The sequence below is a fragment of the Mustelus asterias genome, chromosome 3 (assembly GCF_964213995.1).
Source record: "Mustelus asterias chromosome 3, sMusAst1.hap1.1, whole genome shotgun sequence".
NCBI classification, from domain to species: domain Eukaryota; kingdom Metazoa; phylum Chordata; class Chondrichthyes; order Carcharhiniformes; family Triakidae; genus Mustelus; species Mustelus asterias.
This window is the reverse complement of record NC_135803.1, coordinates 88089768-88107711: the sequence shown is the minus strand read 5'-3', so window position 1 is coordinate 88107711 and position 17944 is coordinate 88089768. Positions and strand designations below refer to the sequence as shown.

The 17944-nt window shown below is 48.7% G+C and overlaps 1 protein-coding gene across 4 annotated transcripts in view; it reads left to right on the top strand.

Moving 5' to 3' along the window:
• The window catches only part of nckipsd (NCK interacting protein with SH3 domain), a 301148-nt gene that overhangs the window by 198026 nt on the left and 85178 nt on the right, over positions 1-17944 (top strand). For 2 of the 4 annotated variants that reach the window (XM_078209296.1, XM_078209292.1), the window contains exons 5-7: positions 3153-3688; positions 12365-12535; positions 15590-15676. In XM_078209296.1, coding sequence (XP_078065422.1) covers positions 3153-3688; positions 12365-12535; positions 15590-15676 — 794 coding nt within the window. The remainder of the gene's footprint in view (positions 1-3152; positions 3689-12364; positions 12536-15589; positions 15677-17944) is intronic. The other 2 variants (XM_078209293.1, XM_078209294.1) reach the window with 2 other exon arrangements.

The window sequence follows — 17944 nt, the reverse complement described above, 5'->3', positions numbered from 1 at the left end:
CTCCCGCCCCTCCCTCCCCCGCCCCTCCCTCCCCCGCCCCTCCCTCCCCCCGCCCCTCCCTCCCCCGCCCCTCCCTCCCCCGCCCCTCCCTCCCCCGCCCCTCCCTCCCCCGCCCCTCCCTCCCCCGCCCCTCCCTCCCCCGCCCCTCCCTCCCCGCCCCTCCCTCCCCGCCCCTCCCTCCCCCGCCCCTCCCTCCCCGCCCCTCCCTCCCCCGCCCTCCCTCCCCCGCCCCTCCCTCCCCCGCCCCTCCCTCCCCCGCCCCTCCCTCCCCCGCCCCTCCCTCCCCCGCCCCCCCTCCCCCGCCCCTCCCTCCCCCGCCCCTCCCTCCCCCGCCCCTCCCTCCCCCGCCCCTCCCTCCCCCGCCCCTCCCTCCCCCGCCCCTCCCTCCCCCGCCCCTCCCTCCCCCGCCCCTCCCTCCCCCGCCCCTCCCTCCCCCGCCCCTCCCTCCCCCGCCCCTCCCTCCCCCGCCCCTCCCTCCCCGCCCCTCCCTCCCCCGCCCCTCCCTCCCCCCGCCCCCCCCCCGCCCCTCCCTCCCCCGCCCCTCCCTCCCCCGCCCCTCCCTCCCCCCGCCCCTCCCTCCCCGCCCCTCCCTCCCCCGCCCCTCCCGCCCCTCCCTCCCCCAGCCCCTCCCTCCCCCGCCCCTCCCTCCCCCGCCCCTCCCTCCCCCGCCCCTCCCTCCCCCGCCCCTCCCTCCCCCGCCCCTCCCTCCCCCGCCCCTCCCTCCCCCGCCCCTCCCTCCCCCGCCCCTCCCTCCCCCGCCCCTCCCACCCCCGCCCCTCCCCCCCCGCCCCTCCCTCCCCCGCCCCTCCCTCCCCCGCCCCTCCCTCCCCCGCCCCTCCCTCCCCCGCCCCTCCCTCCCCGCCCCTCCCTCCCCCGCCCCTCCCTCCCCCGCCCCTCCCTCCCCGCCCCTCCCTCCCCGCCCTCCCTCCCCCGCCCTCCCTCCCCCGCCCCTCCCTCCCCCGCCCCCTCCCTCCCCCGCCCCTCCCTCCCCCGCCCCTCCCTCCCCCGCCCCTCCCTCCCCCGCCCCTCCCTCCCCCGCCCCTCCTCCCGCCCCTCCCTCCCCCGCCCCTCCCTCCCCCGCCCCTCCCTCCCCCGCCCCTCCCTCCCCCGCCCCTCCCCGCCCCTCCCTCCCCCGCCCCTCCCTCCCCCGCCCCTCCCTCCCCCGCCCCCTCCCTCCCCCGCCCCTCCCTCCCCCGCCCCTCCCTCCCCCGCCCCTCCCTCCCCCGCCCCTCCCTCCCCCGCCCCTCCCTCCCCCGCCCCTCCCTCCCCCGCCCCTCCCTCCCCCGCCCCTCCCTCCCCCGCCCCTCCCTCCCCCGCCCCTCCCTCCCCCGCCCCTCCCTCCCCCGCCCCTCCCTCCCCCGCCCCTCCCTCCCCCGCCCCTCCCTCCCCCGCCCCTCCCTCCCCCGCCCCTCCCTCCCCCGCCCCTCCCTCCCCCGCCCCTCCCTCCCCCGCCCCTCCCTCCCCCGCCCCTCCCTCCCCCGCCCCTCCCTCCCCCCGCCCCTCCCTCCCCCGCCCCTCCCTCCCCCGCCCCTCCCTCCCCCGCCCCTCCCTCCCTCCTCCTCCCTCCTCCTCCCCCTCCCTCCTCCTCCTCCGTCCCCTCCCTCCTCCTCCCCTCCTCCATTCCTCCACCTCCCCCCTCCTCCCCCTCCCTCCACCTCCTCCCCCTTCCCTCCTCCCCCCTCCCCTCCCCCCACCTCCCTCCCCCCTCCCCTCCCCCCACCTACCCCTCCCCCCACCTCCCCCACCTCCCCCTCCCCACCTCCCCCTCCCCACCTCCCCCTCCCCGCCCTCCCCCTCCCCGCCCTCCCCCTCCCCGCCCTCCCCCTCCCCGCCCTCCCCCTCCCGCCCTCCCCCTCCCGCCCTCCCCCTCATCCACCCCCCTCGTCCTTCCCCCTCGTCCTCCTCCCCCTCGTCCTCCTCCCCCCTCGTCCTCCTCCCCTCGTCCTCCTCCCCCTCGTCCTCCTCCCCCTCGTCCTCCTCCCCCTCGTCCTCCTCCCCCTCGTCCTCCTCCCCCTCGTCCTCCTCCCCCTCGTCCTCCTCCCCCTCGTCCTCCTCCCCCTCGTCCTCCTCCCCCTCGTCCTCCTCCCCCTCGTCCTCCTCCACCTCGTCCTCCTCCCCCTCGTCCTCCTCCCCCTCGTCGTCCTCCCCCTCGTCCTCCTCCCCCTCGTCCTCCTCCCCCTCGTCCTCCTCCCCCTCGTCCTCCTCCCCCCCTCGTCCTCCTCCTCCCTCCCCCCCGTCCTCCTCCTCCCCCCCCGTCCTCCTCCTCCCCCCCCCGTCCTCCTCCTCCCACCCCGTCCTCCTCCTCCCCCCCCCGTCCTCCTCCTCCCCCCCCCGTCCTCCTCCTCCCCCCCCCCGTCCTCCTCCCCCCCCCTCCTCCTCCCCCCCCCCGTCCTCCTCCCCCCCCCCCGTCCTCCTCCTCCCCCCCCCGTCCTCCTCCTCCCCCCCCGTCCTCCTCCACCCCCCCCGTCCTCCTCCTCCTCCCCCCGTCCTCCTCCTCCTCCCCCCCGTCCTCCTCCTCCTCCCCCCCGTCCTCGTCCCCCCCTCCCCCTCGTCCTCGTCCCCCCCTCCCCCTCGTCCTCGTCCCCCCCTCCCCCTCGTCCTCGTCCCCCCCTCCCCCTCGTCCTCGTCCCCCCCTCCCCCTCGTCCTCGTCCCCCCCTCCCCCTCGTCCTCGTCCCCCCCTCCCCCTCGTCCTCGTCCCCCCCTCCCCCTCGTCCTCGTCCCCCCCTCCCCCTCGTCCTCGTCCCCCCCTCGTCCTCGTCCCCCCCTCGTCCTCGTCCTCGTCCCCCCCTCGTCCTCGTCCTCGTCCTCGTCCCCCCCTCGTCCTCGTCCTCGTCCCCCCCTCGTCCTCGTCCTCGTCCCCCCCTCGTCCTCGTCCTCGTCCCCCCCTCGTCCTCGTCCTCGTCCCCCCCTCGTCCTCGTCCTCGTCCCCCCCTCGTCCTCGTCCTCGTCCCCCCCTCGTCCTCGTCCTCGTCCCCCCCTCGTCCTCTCCCCCCCTCTTTTAAGTCTCCTTTTAGTTTTATCCTATTGAATTTCTTCAGTATCTCCTCTTTAACTCTCATAGTTACACATTGTCTTCTTTAGTGAAACCTATGTGATAATTTGCGAGCCTTCTCTTCAAATTGTCTCATTCATTGTTTCCAATTGTTTTTAGAGATTGTAGAAATCACTGCACCAGCTGTGTCAACTGTTTCCTCTGTGAGTACAGCCTCTCTCGACACTCTGTACACTGGCTCCTCCAATTCACCTGAGCCTGAACAGTCCACAGCCACATCCAGTCCTTCAGGAGCCCCTCCACCCCTCCCTATCCGAAGCACTTTTACTGCCCCTAGATATCCAACCAGTATACCTCTCCAGGCTGACACAAGCCCCACACTTTCAGCTCAAGCCCTCAACCCCAGCTGTCAACTGCAAGCACCCACTGAAGCTGAAGAACTCAGTCAAGGACAGAACAGAGAGGCTGCATCATCATTGTCACCTCAAGCAGCTGAAATGCAGGAGGGTCAGCTGAAAGCTTCAGTGCCGAAGACCATTGGAGCTGAGCTCATTGAACTGGTTCGTAAAAATACAAATCTCAGCTATGAGCTGTCCAGGGTGGCGATTGGTGTGATGGTTGGACACATTCAGAGTTCGGTGCCAGCTGTTATGGATGTCATGGAGCAGATTCTACTGTCCCTGGTGGAGAGTAAGGTAAGTTACTGAACACTTTCAGCTTCAGCTGTGGTGGCTTTCCCTTCCTGTCTGAGCGAATGAGAAAAATCCCAAGGCACCAGCTCTTTAAATATTTGTCATTCTTTGTAACATGTCCTTTTCACTGTTCTGGTTACAACTGATATTAATACTTGAGTCATAACTTCACTTCATTTTGTACTTCTGGCTGATTTTGTTTAATAAAATAAATTCCTCTGATATTCTGAAGGTTTCATAGCTTCTGAGGAAATACTTACGCTAACTTACCCTCCTCCTTCAGCTGTCTTGTAGACATTGCTTGTTGAGGAGCTGTTCTTGCTGTGCGCAAACATGACCTCACACGTCAGCACTTACAGTGACAAAGGACAGCAACCCCCTTTTTCCATCTTTCACATATTTTTCATGAACAGTAAACTGACTGGAATCTTCCTTGATAGAGTAGATCAGTGCACCAGCAGATGTTTAATCTCGTCCCTCTTTAATCTCCAGGTAGCCTGTTTATTACCATGGGATAGAGAGAAACTGTGCTCCGCAGGTTAGTAGCAGGATTGGATGTTGGCATTAGTTGCCAAGGTGCTTCTGTGGCTCCACATCCCATTGATATTGCAGGGCAGGCATGAATTTTTACACATGACCCTGCCTTAACCATAAGACCATGAGAAGCAAGAGCAGGAGTAGACCATGTGGCAGGTCGAACCTACTCCATTTTGTATGGCTAATCTTTGGCCTCAACTTTATTTTCCCTTAATTCCCTCAGAGAGCAAAAATCTGTCTATCCTAGTCTTAAATATTGAACCAAAGAGCATTTGGGATAGAGAATTTCACATATTATACGGGGGTTTGACTGGGTAGATGCTGAGACACAATCCAGGAAGCCATGACTTACTGAAGTGTGAAGTAGACTCGAGGGACCAGATGGCCTATCTCTCCTGTTTCCTATGTTATGTTCTTTGAGTGCAGAAATTTCCCCTCATCTTCGCCCTAAATGACTGACCCCTTATTGTTATACTGTGTCCCCGTGTTCTAGATTCACCAGCCAGGGGAATCATCCTCTCCTTACTCGCCCATCAAACCCTTTCACAATCGTAAACTTTTCAATGAGGTCATCTCTTGTTTTTCTAAACCCCAGAAAGTATTGGTCCACTTTACCCTGCCTCTCATCATTGGACAACCCTCTCTTCCAGGGACCAATCTAGTGAACTTTCACTATATTGCCTCCAATGAAAGTACATCCTTCCTTAAATATGGAGACTAGAACAGTACCTAGTGTTCCAGATGTGAAACCACCAAAACCGTGTATAACTGTAGCACCACTTCATTTCTGTACTCCAATCCCCTCACAATAAAAGACTAACATGACATTACTTTCCTTATTCCTTGTTGTGTCTGTATTCTGACAGTGTTCCTTGTACAATACACTTAATTCCCTCAGCTTTAATGATTTTTAAAAATTATTCTCCTTTTTATTTTTATCACCTAATTATCACATTTCCCCCACACTAAAAGCAGATAGGCTTACATCAATCCTAGATTTCCAGCCTTTTAACACCTCTGGAATGAGATCCAGTTAGACACCTGTCTTCCAACTCTCATACAGCGGGACCTCCGAGAAAGAGACTTATTTCCTGGCAGATTCCAGTCTTGATGTGGAGATGCTGGCGTTGGACTGGGGTATGCACAGTAAGAAGTCTCAGAACACCATCTTCAAGAGGATCTCCAAGAAGATCGCGCATATCGAACTTTAACCTGGTGTTGTGAGACTTCTTACTGTAGATTCCAATCTCCCAACTTCAAAGAGGAGAAAAGAGAGGTACTGCTCTCTAAGAACTCAGAGCAGCATCTGACTTGAATATTCTGTGTAAGCCGAGCTCCATTCAGCCATATGACCTTACCTGTCAATCAACCCAATCAGGTCCCACTCTGCAAACCCCCAAGGGAAATCACTAAAAGCAATTGAACAGCAGTAGTTCAAAGTAAAATCAACATTCTAGCAATTAGGAGCAATTATGTTGCTGCAGTAAACAGGCTGCTGTTACAGTCCAAGTAGCACCAGTTAGAACAAACTGCTAAAACATATCCTGCACAAAAGACATGTCAAATACATTTCTTAAAGGCACAGTATCTTCACACTAGTCACTTCACCTGTTTAAATCTCTTTGCATAATTTGTCCTGCTTACAACTTTTATTGAGCTTTGTACTGCCAGCAAACCTGATGCTTTTGGCATCTTTGTCAAAGTCATTAATATGGGTTGTAAATAGCTATGATCTCAGCACTGATCCTTGCAACATTCCCTTAGTCACAGCCTGTCAACTTGAAAATGCCCATTTATCCCCACTGTCCATTAACCAATCCTCTATCCTTGCTGAAATAAAAGCAAATTACTGTGGATGTTGAAATCTGAAATGAAAACAGAAAATGCTGAAAAATCTCAGCAGGTCTGACAGCTTCTGTGAAGAGAGAAACAGCTAACAATTTGAGTCTGGATGACTCTTCATCAGAGCTTGCTATCTTCTGTCCTTGCTAATGCATTATCTCAAAATCTATGATCTTGTATATTAATCTTTTGTATGACATCTTATCAAATGCCTTTTGGAAATCCAAGTATACTGTTACATACTCAAAAAAAAAGCTCTTAAATTTGTGAATAGTGTGAATCTGAGAACATTTGGAAAATCACAACCAGTGCACCCACTATCTCTGCAGTTCTCTCTTTTAGAACCCTGGGTTGTAGGCCATCAGATCCTGGGGATTTAGAATTCTTAGAATCCCTTAGGATTCTCTAATAGTTTTTCTATGCTGATATTAAAGAGTTCCTCACTCTTTAGCCCATGACTGCCATCTATTTCTGGTCATTTATGTCTTCTACTGTTATGACAAATACAAAATACTTCCAAAGTCTCCGCCATTTCATCATTCCCCATCATATTTCTACTGTCTTTCCCTTTAAGGGACCAATGTTATCTACTCTTCTTTTAACCCTGCTGATGTTACCTGCGAGAGATCTCAAAACCCCAAAGGATAACTTGAAACACTGGTTCTTAGTGGTGTATATTTGTTTGGAATAATGTGAGGAACAACATACAACCCAGTCTGGAATCCAGTCATTGTGTAAGCAATTAAAGAATATTTACTAAAGTAAAAGAAAAGGAAAACATAAGACTAATATACACTATGACACTTAAGTACATTAATAAACACATCGTTTTTTAAATTACTTCCCGTTCCCAAAATATACCCATATTCCCTGAACTCACTGAGACACACACCTCTTTTCCCAAAGCAACATTGAATTTAGTAACTCCATGAGTCAAATCCAGCTAATAGTTACCACACAATACAGCTTAGATTACCAAGTTTGAGAAAACATCTCTTCCTGGTTCACCAAAGGCACAAAACTCCATCTTTCTGAATATCTGGAATCTGCCGTGTCTCTAAATGTTAGATGGAACAGGCCTTTGTCTGACCGTTGGATGGAAAATTAGCCTCCCTTCCTAACGAGTGTGCTAACAGTTATACTTTTCAGCCTCTTTGATATTCCACCCTATGGATTCAGCTGTCTACATTTCACAAATTCCTTGTCTTTAGAAGTTAGCATTTGTATAGCCCCACTAATCTCTGGTAAACAGTTTTTTCTGATATCGCAGTTTGCACCTCAATTTCTCTAGATGCCTGCTGACCTTGTTACTGGGCAGATCACATCTCATTGTTTCTCCAGACGCCTGCTAATCTTGTTACTTGTTTATTTTGTTTTCATCTCAAGTCCAACTATTAACCTCGTTAACTTCCCAAATTGCTAACACTTTTTATACACTTTGTAAAAGTTCTCACAATCTGTTTTTTTATTTCTGGATGATTTAATCTCATGTTCAATTTCTTTTCCTTTCATCACTGTTTTTCTGGCCCTTTATTGGTTCCTTGAACACTCCCTGTCTGAGGCCTACAACTGTTCATGTCCACGTTGTAAGCCTCTTCTAATCTAATGCTATTGTTAACTTTTAGTAAACCGTGGATGAATCTTCCTTGCTGAGTTTTTAGAAACACAGAAACATAGAAATTAGGAGCAGGAGTCGGCCATTCAGCCCTTTGAGCCTGCTCCACAATTCATTATGATCATGGGTGATCATCCAACTCAACAGCCTGTTCCCTCCTTCCCCCCCCCCCTCCATATCCTTTGATCCCCTTCGCCTCAAGTGATATAACTAACTCCTTCTTAAAAACATACAATGTTTTGGCCTCATACTGCTTTCTGTGGTCGGGAATTCCACAGACTGACCACACTCCGGGTGAAGAAATTTATCCTCATCTCTGTCCTAAAATGTTTACCCCGTATCCTCAGACTGCGACCCCTGATAATGGACATCCTCACCATTAGGAACATCCTTCCTGCATCTACCCTGTCTAGACCTGCTAGAGTTTTATAGGTTTCTATGCGATCCTCCCTCATTCTTCTAAACTCCAGCGAATATAATCCTAACCGACTCAATCTCTTCTCATGCGTGTCAGTCCCGCCATCCCAGGAATCATTCTGGTAAACCTTTTCTACACTCCCTCTGTAGCAACAGCATCCTTTCTCAGATAAGGAGACCAAAATTACACACAATATTCCAGGTGTGGCCTCACCAAGGCCCTGTATAATTGCATCATCCCTGCTCCTGTACTCAAATCCTCTTGCTATGAAGGCCAACATGCCAATTATCTGTTTTACTGCCTGCTTACTTTCAGTGACTGGTGTATAAGGACACCCAGGTCTTATTGCACATTCCCCTCTCCTAATTTATAGCCATTCAGATCGTAATCTGCCTTTCCATTTTTGCTACTAAAATGGATAACCTCACATTTATCCAAATTATACTGTATCTACCATTCATTTGACCACTCACTCAACTTGCCCGAATCACACTGAAGCAACTCTGCATTCTCCTCGCAGCTCACCCTCCCACCCAGCTTTGTGTCATCTGCAAATTTGGAGATATTCCATTTACTTCCCTCATCTAAATCATTAATATATATAGTGAAAAGCTGGGGTCCCAGCACTGATCCCAGTGGTACAATTTGGAAGAAGGAACTAAAGGCACTGTTGCTAAATTTGCAGATGATACAAAGATATATAGAGGGACAGGTAGTATTGAGGAAGCAGGGGAGCTGCAGAAGGACTTGGACAGGTTAGGAGAGTGGGCAAAGAAGTGGCAGACGGAATACAATGTGGAAAAGTGTGAGGTTATGCACTTTGGAAGGAGGAATAGAGGCATAGACTATTTTCTAAATGTGGAAATGCTTCGGAAATCAGAAGCACAAAGGGACTTAGGAGTCATTGTTCAAGATTCCCCTAAGGTTAACGCGCAGGTTCAGTCGGCAGTTAGGAAGGCAAATGCAATGTTAGCATTTATGTCGAGAGGGCTAGAATACAAGAGCAGGGATGTACTTCTGAGGCTGTATAAGGCTCTGGTCAGACCCCATTTGGAATATTGTAAGCAGTTTTGGGCCCCGTATCTAAGGAAGGATGTGCTGGCCTTGGAAAGGGTCCAGAGCAGGTTCACAGGAATGATCCCTGGAATGAAGAGCTTGTCATATGAGGAACGGTTGAGGACTCTGGGTCTGTACTCGTTGGAGTTTAGAAGGGTGAGGGGGAATATTATTGAAACTGACAGGATACTGCAAGGCCTGGATAGAGTGGACGTGGAGAGGATGTTTCCACTAGTAGGAAAAACTAGAACTAGAGGGCACAACCATGTCAGGCTAAAGGGACAATCTTTTAAAACAGAGATGAGGAGGAATTTCTTTGCCGCAGAGGGCTGTGGAGGCCATGTCATTGAGTGTCTTTAAGACAGAGATAGATAGGTTCTTGATTAATAAGGGGATCACGGGTTATGGGGAAAAGGCAGGAGAATGGGGATGAGAGAAATATCAGCCATGATTGAATGGCGGAGCAGACTCAATGGGCCGAGTGGCCTCATTCTGCTCCTATGTCTTATGGTACCCCGCTAGTCATTGCTTCCATTTGGAAAATGGCCTGTTTATTCCTACTTGTTCATAGCATAGAATTATAGAACCCCTACAGGGCAAAAGGAGGCTATTTGGCCCATCGAGTCTGCATCGACCACAATCCCACCCAGATCCTATCCCCGTAACCCCATTTACCCTGCTAGTCCCCCTGACACTAAGGGGCAATTTAGGGCAGTCAATTTAGGGCACTAAGGGCCAGTCAACCTAACCCGCACATTTTTGGACTGTGGGAGGAAACCAGAACACCTGGAGGAAACCCATGCAGATACGGGGAGAATGTGCAAACATTCCTGCCTATCTGTTTGTTTCCTGTCTGCCAACCAGTTTTCTATCCATCACGATACATTAACCCCAATCTCATGGAGGATTGTCTTTTAATGGAACATAATTTTGTTGAACATTTTAAATTGTTTCTTTAAATGTTTCCTGTTGTTTTTTACTGCCATATCAGTTACTTTATTTACCAAATTAAGCTTCGCCAGCCCTCTCCTCATACCTATGCAATTGCCTTTGTTTCAAGATTAAGATTCTTGTTGAGGATGAGAGTTTGCCACTTTTAAACTTAATATAAAATTCAGTTATATTATGATCACTCATTGGATTTTTTACTGAGGGTACTAATTAGCCCTGCTTCATTATACAATGCTGAATCTAAAATTGCTTTATCCTTAGTTGGTTCCAGAATTTTTTGTTCTTGGCAACTGTCAGAAAAACAATCTAAAAGCTCATCTCCTGGACCACCTTTGCTAATCTGATTGATGTCGTCTATATGAAGATTAATGTCCCCGACAATTATTACACTGCCTTCAGTACAAGCTTCAGTGAGTTCTTGCTTCATGCTCTGTGTGGGCTATCTACCGTTAGGAGGCCAAAACTACTACTAACAGTGTTTTCTACCCTTGCTGTTCCTAATTTCCACTCATACTGATTCTTCTTTCTGAATTTCTGAGCCAAGATCCGTTCTCACTACTGCCCTTAATGTCATTCTTTACTATCAGGGCTACCCCTCGTCCTTTGCCACTCTGTCTTGCCTTTTTGGAATGTAGCCTGGAAAATGTATTCCCCAATGTTGATCACCTTTTAACCATGTCCCTGTAATGATGATTAGATCTGCCACTTATTTATCTATCTCACTGCAAATGCAGCATGCATTCAAATAAGAGCCTTCAATTTTATTTTATTACAATTGCTATTCATATGGAGTTTACTTGCTGATGCACTATCACTGTTAAATGCTCTGTCCCACTTGTTTACCTTCACCCAGATAACTACATTGTTCTATTGTCGCGACTTTCTTCTTTAGATTTCCTTTCACAGACTGCTCCTCCTCCCTATCCCCAGTCCTAGTTCACCATGGACACAGATCTCAGCTTGGTTTAGGTGGAGCCCATCCCAACTGAACAGCTCCCTCCTTCCTGAGCGTTTATGCCACTGCCACATTAATCAAAACCCCTGCTTTGTACAGTATACTTTGAACATAAGAACAGAGCAAATGGATCTTCGAGTCCTCTCCGCCATTCAATCAGATTATGGCAGATGATCTATGCACATTTAATTCTTTTAATACGTTGATTGAGGAGGAGGACCAGTTGAGAACCATAGAATCCTGACAGTGCAGAGGGAGGCCATTCAGCCTATCTAGTCTGCACTGACTCTCCAAAAGAGCATCTTATACAGGCCTGCCACTTGTCCTACCCCCGTAACCCCACACATTTAGCATGGCTAATCCACCGAACCTACACATCTTTGGAGTGTGGGAGGAAACACATACAGATATGGGGAGAACGTGCAAACTCCACACAGTCACCCGAGGCTGGAATTGAACCCAGATCCCTGACGCTAAGAGGCAGCAGTGCTAACCACTGTGCCACTGATAGTTTGCTCTCCCTGACTGAATCTGCTCGGTTCTTTGCTGTGGTATGAATGGAAACCTGTGGCTGCTCCCTCTCATGGACTTTGCTATCTCAAACACATTCACTGTGAGGGGAAACCTTTGTTGATGAGCTCTTGCCGTGAGGGGTGCCCAGGTTGATAACCTGGCGGCACGGTAGCACAGTGGTTAGCACTGCTGCTTCACAGCTCCAGGGTCCCGGGTTCGATTCCCGGCTCGGGTCACTGTCTGTGTGGAGTTTGCACATTCTCCTCATGTCTGCGTGGGTTTCCTCCGGGTGCTCCGGTTTCCTCCCACAGTCCAAAGATGTGCGGGTTAGGTTGATTGGCCAGGTTAAAAATTGCCCCTTAGAGTCCTGGGATGTGTAGGTTAGAGGGATTAGCGGGTAAATATGTGGGGGTAGGGCCTGGGTGGGATTGTGGTCGGTGCAGACTCGATGGGCCGAATGGCCTCCTTCTGCACTGTAGGGTTTCTATGATTCTATGATTCTAACCTCTCATTGTGGGGGGTGCCCTTGTCAATGAGGTATCTGATATATGTTTGTCAGCTATCTGCCCTCCCATGTTTTGGGGCTATCCTCCAGTGCCTGTCCAAAAGGACTGGTGAATGCTAACAGGGTATTTGAGTATCACAGCTGTGCTCACCGCCTGTAGTAAATGTCCACCCGTAGTAAATGTCTCGACGTCTTATCTTGCTGAGCAGTCACCTCTCCAGAGCAACCCCTACTGATGGACATGAATGTAAATGGCCTTAGTAATCAGTCATTGTTCTTTTTCACAGGACCTCAGTTCAGCTTTACCCAGGGGACAGGTATGTCAGGATGAGCAAAGGCTGGAAGTAATCTTTGCTGATCTAGCAAGACATAAAAATGACTCTCAGCAGAGGAGCTGGGCCTTGCATGAAGATGAGAGCATTATTTCCTGCTACTTGGAGGAACTGCTGGGTATTCTGGTGAGTCCCAAATAAGAAATGCTTCAAGTTACAAACTTTTTACAATGGCCTCACTGTTAAATTCTTCACGGATGTTGTGGAGTGGGTATCTGAGAAACCAACCTTTCTTCACCTCGTGAACTATTCAACTCAGCTCACTGCACCCCATCACTGCAGTGATCCTCTTCTGATTCAGTTTCAGAATAAGGGGTCTTCCATTTAAGATGGAGACAAGAAATTTCTTCCCTCAGGGTGGTGGTGGTGTGGGAGAGGGCGGGTGGAATGTCATTGAGTATATTCAAGGCTGAGTTAGAGATTTGATGGAGTAGGGAGTTCGAGGTTTTTAGAGGACAGGCATGAAAATGGAATTAAGGCTTCAATCAGATCAGCTGTGATCTTATTAAATGATGGGGGTCTCATGCTGACATAATGTCATAGGTAACCTTTGTGACCTATCACCCTCTTGTATAGTATAGAAGGTATCACTGTACTGGGAGCAATGTGCCCTCTAAATTTATTTGTCGTGCGTGGGCAATTTGTGAGGAGGCCCTTTCAACAATTTTGTGCAGTCCCCCCCGCACATAATAACTTCAAGGGACCAAATTGTGCACAGCTCATCCTGGAAACACTCATGCTATGGTGCAACTTAGAGAGGACATTGACTGGGACATCACCTATTTATCATGTACAGTAACGAGAGATGAAGGAACTGAGAGTTGTATATCCAAGTCTGCAATGACAACATAGAGGCACATTAAATTGTGTACTTGAGAGCAGGAAGATACAAAGGGATATAGTTTTAGCAATTCATTTAAACTGTGGGAGATGGAGTTCAATGTGGGGAAATGTGAGGTTATTCATTTTGGACATGGGAACAAATCCAAACATTTTCTTACTGGTAAGAGACAAGAAACTGAGGACAATGGAACATCGGTGTCCATGTACATTAATTATTAACAAGCTAGTGCACAAGTTAATCAAAATGCGTAATACAGAAGGAGTACAAAAAGGAGGAAATGGTGCTTCAGTTTTCTTGGTTAGAGCCCCATCTGGAATATAATGTTCAGTTTTGACTAGCACATTTCAGAAAAGATACACTGGCCTCGAAGGGGCCACAGTTTCAGATTCAGTCCAATAATATCAGGGATTAAAGTGTTAAATTGTCAGGCTGGTCGCATAAACCTGATTTGTATCCCTTCAGTTTAGATGGTTGGAGGATGATCGAATCAAGGTCATAGAGTCGTAGAGGTTTACAGCATGGAAACAGGCCCTTCAGCCTGACTTGTCCATGCTGCCCTTTTTTTTAAACCGCTAAGCTAGTCTCAATTGCCCGCATTTTTCCCATATCCCTCTATACCCTTCTTACCCATGTAATTGTCTAAACGCTTTTTAAAAGACAAAATTGTACCCTCCTCTACTACTACCTCTGGCAGCTTGTTCCAGATACTCACCACCCTCTGTGTGAAGAAATTGCCCCTCTGGGCCCTTGTGTATCTCTCCCCTCTCACCTTAAACCCATGCCCTCTAGTTTTAGACTGCCCTACCTTTGGGAAAAGATATTGACTATCTAGCTGATCTGTGCCCCTCATTATTTTATAGACCTCTATAAGATCACCCTCAGCCTTCTACGCTCCACAGAAAAAAGTCCCAGTCTATCCAGCCTCTCCTTATAACTCAATCAAGTCCCGGTAGCATCCTAGTAAACCTCTTCTACACTCTTTCTAGTTTAATTATATCCTTTCTATAATAGGGTGACCAGAACTGTACACAGTATTCCAAGTGTGGCCTTACCAATGTCTTGTACAACTTCAACAAGACATCCCAACTCCTGTATTCAGTGTTCTGACCAATGAAACCAAGCATGCCGAATGTCTTTACCACTCTGTCCACCTGTGACTCTACTTTCAAGGAGCTATGAGCTTGTAGATCTTTTTGTTCTGTAACTCTCCCCAACACCCTACCATTAACTGAGTAAGTCCTGCCCTGGTTCAATTTATCAAAATGCATCACCTCGCATTTATCTAAATTAAACTCCATCTGCCATTTGTCAGTCCACCGGCCCAATTGATCAAGATCCCATTGCAATCCTAGATAACCTTCACTGTCCACTATGGCACCAATCTTGGTATCATCTGCAAACTTACTAACCATGCCTCCTATATTCTCATCCAAATCATTAATATAAATGACAAATAACAGTGGACCCAGCACTGATCCCTGAGGCACACCAGTCAACAAAGCGATAACAATTCAACAAGATAGTTCCAGTTGATTGTTGATGTGATGCAGAAGTTCAGCACGAGAGGACACAGTCTTACAATGAGAACTGTGTGCTCTCTTCTGCAGATTTTCATGTACAGGCTACTGGGAAGCTGCAACTTTCCCCAAAAGGTGTTGAATGCTGGAGGTCAGTTGAAATTTTCAGGACTGAGATTGATCGTTTTTGTCAGCCAAGGGATGCCAGAGATCTGGAGCAAAAGTGACAAATAATAAGGAGATGTGGGTTGTCTGTAGTCCGATAGAATGTGTGGAACAGACCGCAGGGGCTGAACAGCAATCATCTGGTTCCTGTGTAATCTCCCAACTGCTGGAGATTCATTTATTTATTCAATAGGAGTGAGGAAACACAGTAATAATGACACTGATGAAGTGTTTCATATGTGACACCAGCTGGTGACATTCACAAACTCACCAGGGAACCAGTGGTTCTCCAAATGTGATTGAGCATGGGATTATAGCCTCAGTGGTTACATGTGCAGAGTGTACGTGAAGCAAGAAGCAGAGGGAGGCTATCATAGAACATGGTGGGTGGTGCGTTCCTCTGGAACCCATTCATAACACAGTCAACCTGTGCTTGATCTTCTCTGAAACTTGCTGCTTGCTTATTTCTTAGTTGCAGTAGCCTGTTTTTGCTTTACTCAGCCATGTCCTAGCCTTATTCCTTACTGACAAATAAACCAGCTTATTTTAGAAGCAGGATACTTGTATGTTCCAATCAATCAAGGGATGTGCCAAATCCGAGAGAGAGACTCTGGATGTCACCAATCACTCTCATTACTCCTTTTACTTCCTCAGACTGATGCAGATCCAGAAGTTTGTAAGAGGATGACCAAGAAGAACCGTTTTGAACCAATTCTTTCACTTATTGCTTATTATCAGATGGTAAGAATAGTGAACACTTGAGTGTTTATGAAAAATGTGCATGGCGGACCAGAGGAGGATATCATTGAACTTTCCAGTATTATATTGTGGATTTACTTGGTTAAAAAAATTCTGTTTTCTCACCTTTACTCAAAGCCAAGAGTAAACTCAAATGCTGCACTGCCATTGCCAGTGTTGTTGATGAGGGCGTTCTGGATGGTTCCTGGTGCAACAGGGTTTAGGAATTTGGTATGTGGAATATTGTGGACAAAAAGTCTGATGTTTAACATTAAGGTTTCTCACAATCCCATTTCCCTGTTATCTCCCTCACTAATCCCATTTTCCTGAGTTGCCCTCCTCACTAATCCCATCTCCTCTTTCCTGGTCTGATGTTTATCATGAAATTTATGGCTTTGATTTTCCAAATCTATGTTAAACTTGTCTCTTGCTTTTATTTTTTTCGTCCCTCTTGATCAAATCTTCGCTCAAGCATTCGGCTCGAGAGACTAACCAGAGCTACTTTTATTTTCCATCATATCTCGGGCTGTTGTAAATGAGGTGTCCAGAGCTGCACACAGTTTCATCGGTATAGCCTAATCATCATTTTCACCAGGAATCACTTTGTTGCTTTCATGCTCAGTTTCAGCTCATTCTATTTCAATTTCTATCTGCCAACCCCAAGATTACGTTTGCCCTCTCTGTCCTAATTATTTGATGTGCATGTTAGGGCACTTTTATATTGTAGCAGTTACAGAGAAGTGAGATAATTCAACAAAGAGAGAAGAGGAAGATGAGAGGAAAAATCGAGGTGATGCTGGAAGATTGAAGGGCAGAGGAGGGTTAAAAAGATTTGAGGGGACAGAAGGAAGCCAGATGAAAGCGCAGGCAGGGAAGAATATCAACAACTATCCTGGCGAAGTCCACCTTTGTTTATTCTAGAATTCAAATGTAACAATCAGCCATGGTGGGATTTGAACCTGGTTTACCAGTTCAATGACATGAGGCCACAGAAGGAAGCTATCCACCTTTGTTGTCCTCCTATGCCACTATCTAATTAGTCACCCAATAAAGATATTAGCATTTGGATTCAGATGAGTACTAGCAATTAAATCCTTTGAGCCAATGAACTTTGTTTGAAATGATTATAGACTATCAAAGGAATCGTTAACTTCTCGTTGAAGAAGCATGTGAAAATTCATCACCCACTTTTCGGTGAACTGCTAGATACCTACATTTTAGTTACCTGAACTGCCTGATTTAAACTGGTCTGGAGTATATTGTCATTTAATCCACCAACCCCCTGTTAATATACACATAGGCTATAGAGTGCTAACATCATCTTGCTAACGTTAACAAAAAGGAGGCAATTAGACTATAGAATTGTGAACTAACTTCATTGGAATATCAAGAATGATGATAAATGATAAGTGTAAACAAATACTGGGGTAGATATTATTAATTGGTACTGTTAAGACCCAAAGTTGCAAAAGCAGTTCCAGTGTATTATTCCAGTATTAACACAGCTCTACTTATTGTCGGCTGATATCATACAGAGTGACCAAGATTGACATCGAGGCTAGTTAATAGTCTTGAATAATGAACCTTTGGGATATATTAAGAGTTTAGTTCATTTGGCTAGTGTCTGGTTATTTCCATAGTTCTTCCAGAAATATGAGGAGCTTATCCAGATTTGTCTTTCAGACTTGGTGCAGTGAAGTTGGTTGCCTCACTTTACTCTGGAATTATTAAACCAGTGTGATCAGTCTGATGTGGTAGTCCTCTTTTCTGCTTACTCTTGTACAAGTATAATACTGGCTGCAGTAGTGCTGATACTTCTCTGAGTTCCTGTAGTGTCTCTCTCTGCCATCCTCTCATCATCTTTTCCACCACATGATTTGTTTGTAATTTCCAGCCACACTCAGAGTATTCTGATCAGTCTGTCTTTCGTGTCAAAGCACGCTTCTGATTCACAAATAACATTCAGTCAACCCAGGCAATCTGCCTCTTTTCATATATCTATACAGTCAAATTGATATACCTCCTGATAGTAGGTTCTCATATATGGCAATAATTATCTCAGCTTAGCTCATCAGTCCTTATAATGAATAACTATTGTTATAAATCAGAGGTTGATACCACCCCCCCCCCCCCAAAAAAGAGGAGTACTTTGTCTTATAATCTGTAAAACGTGTGTGTGAAGTGATGTGACCTGCTTTTCAGCAATGTCTAGTGGTTAAATGAAAAATAAATCCCTGACGCTCACTCTAAAATCAACATGTAACAATTTAT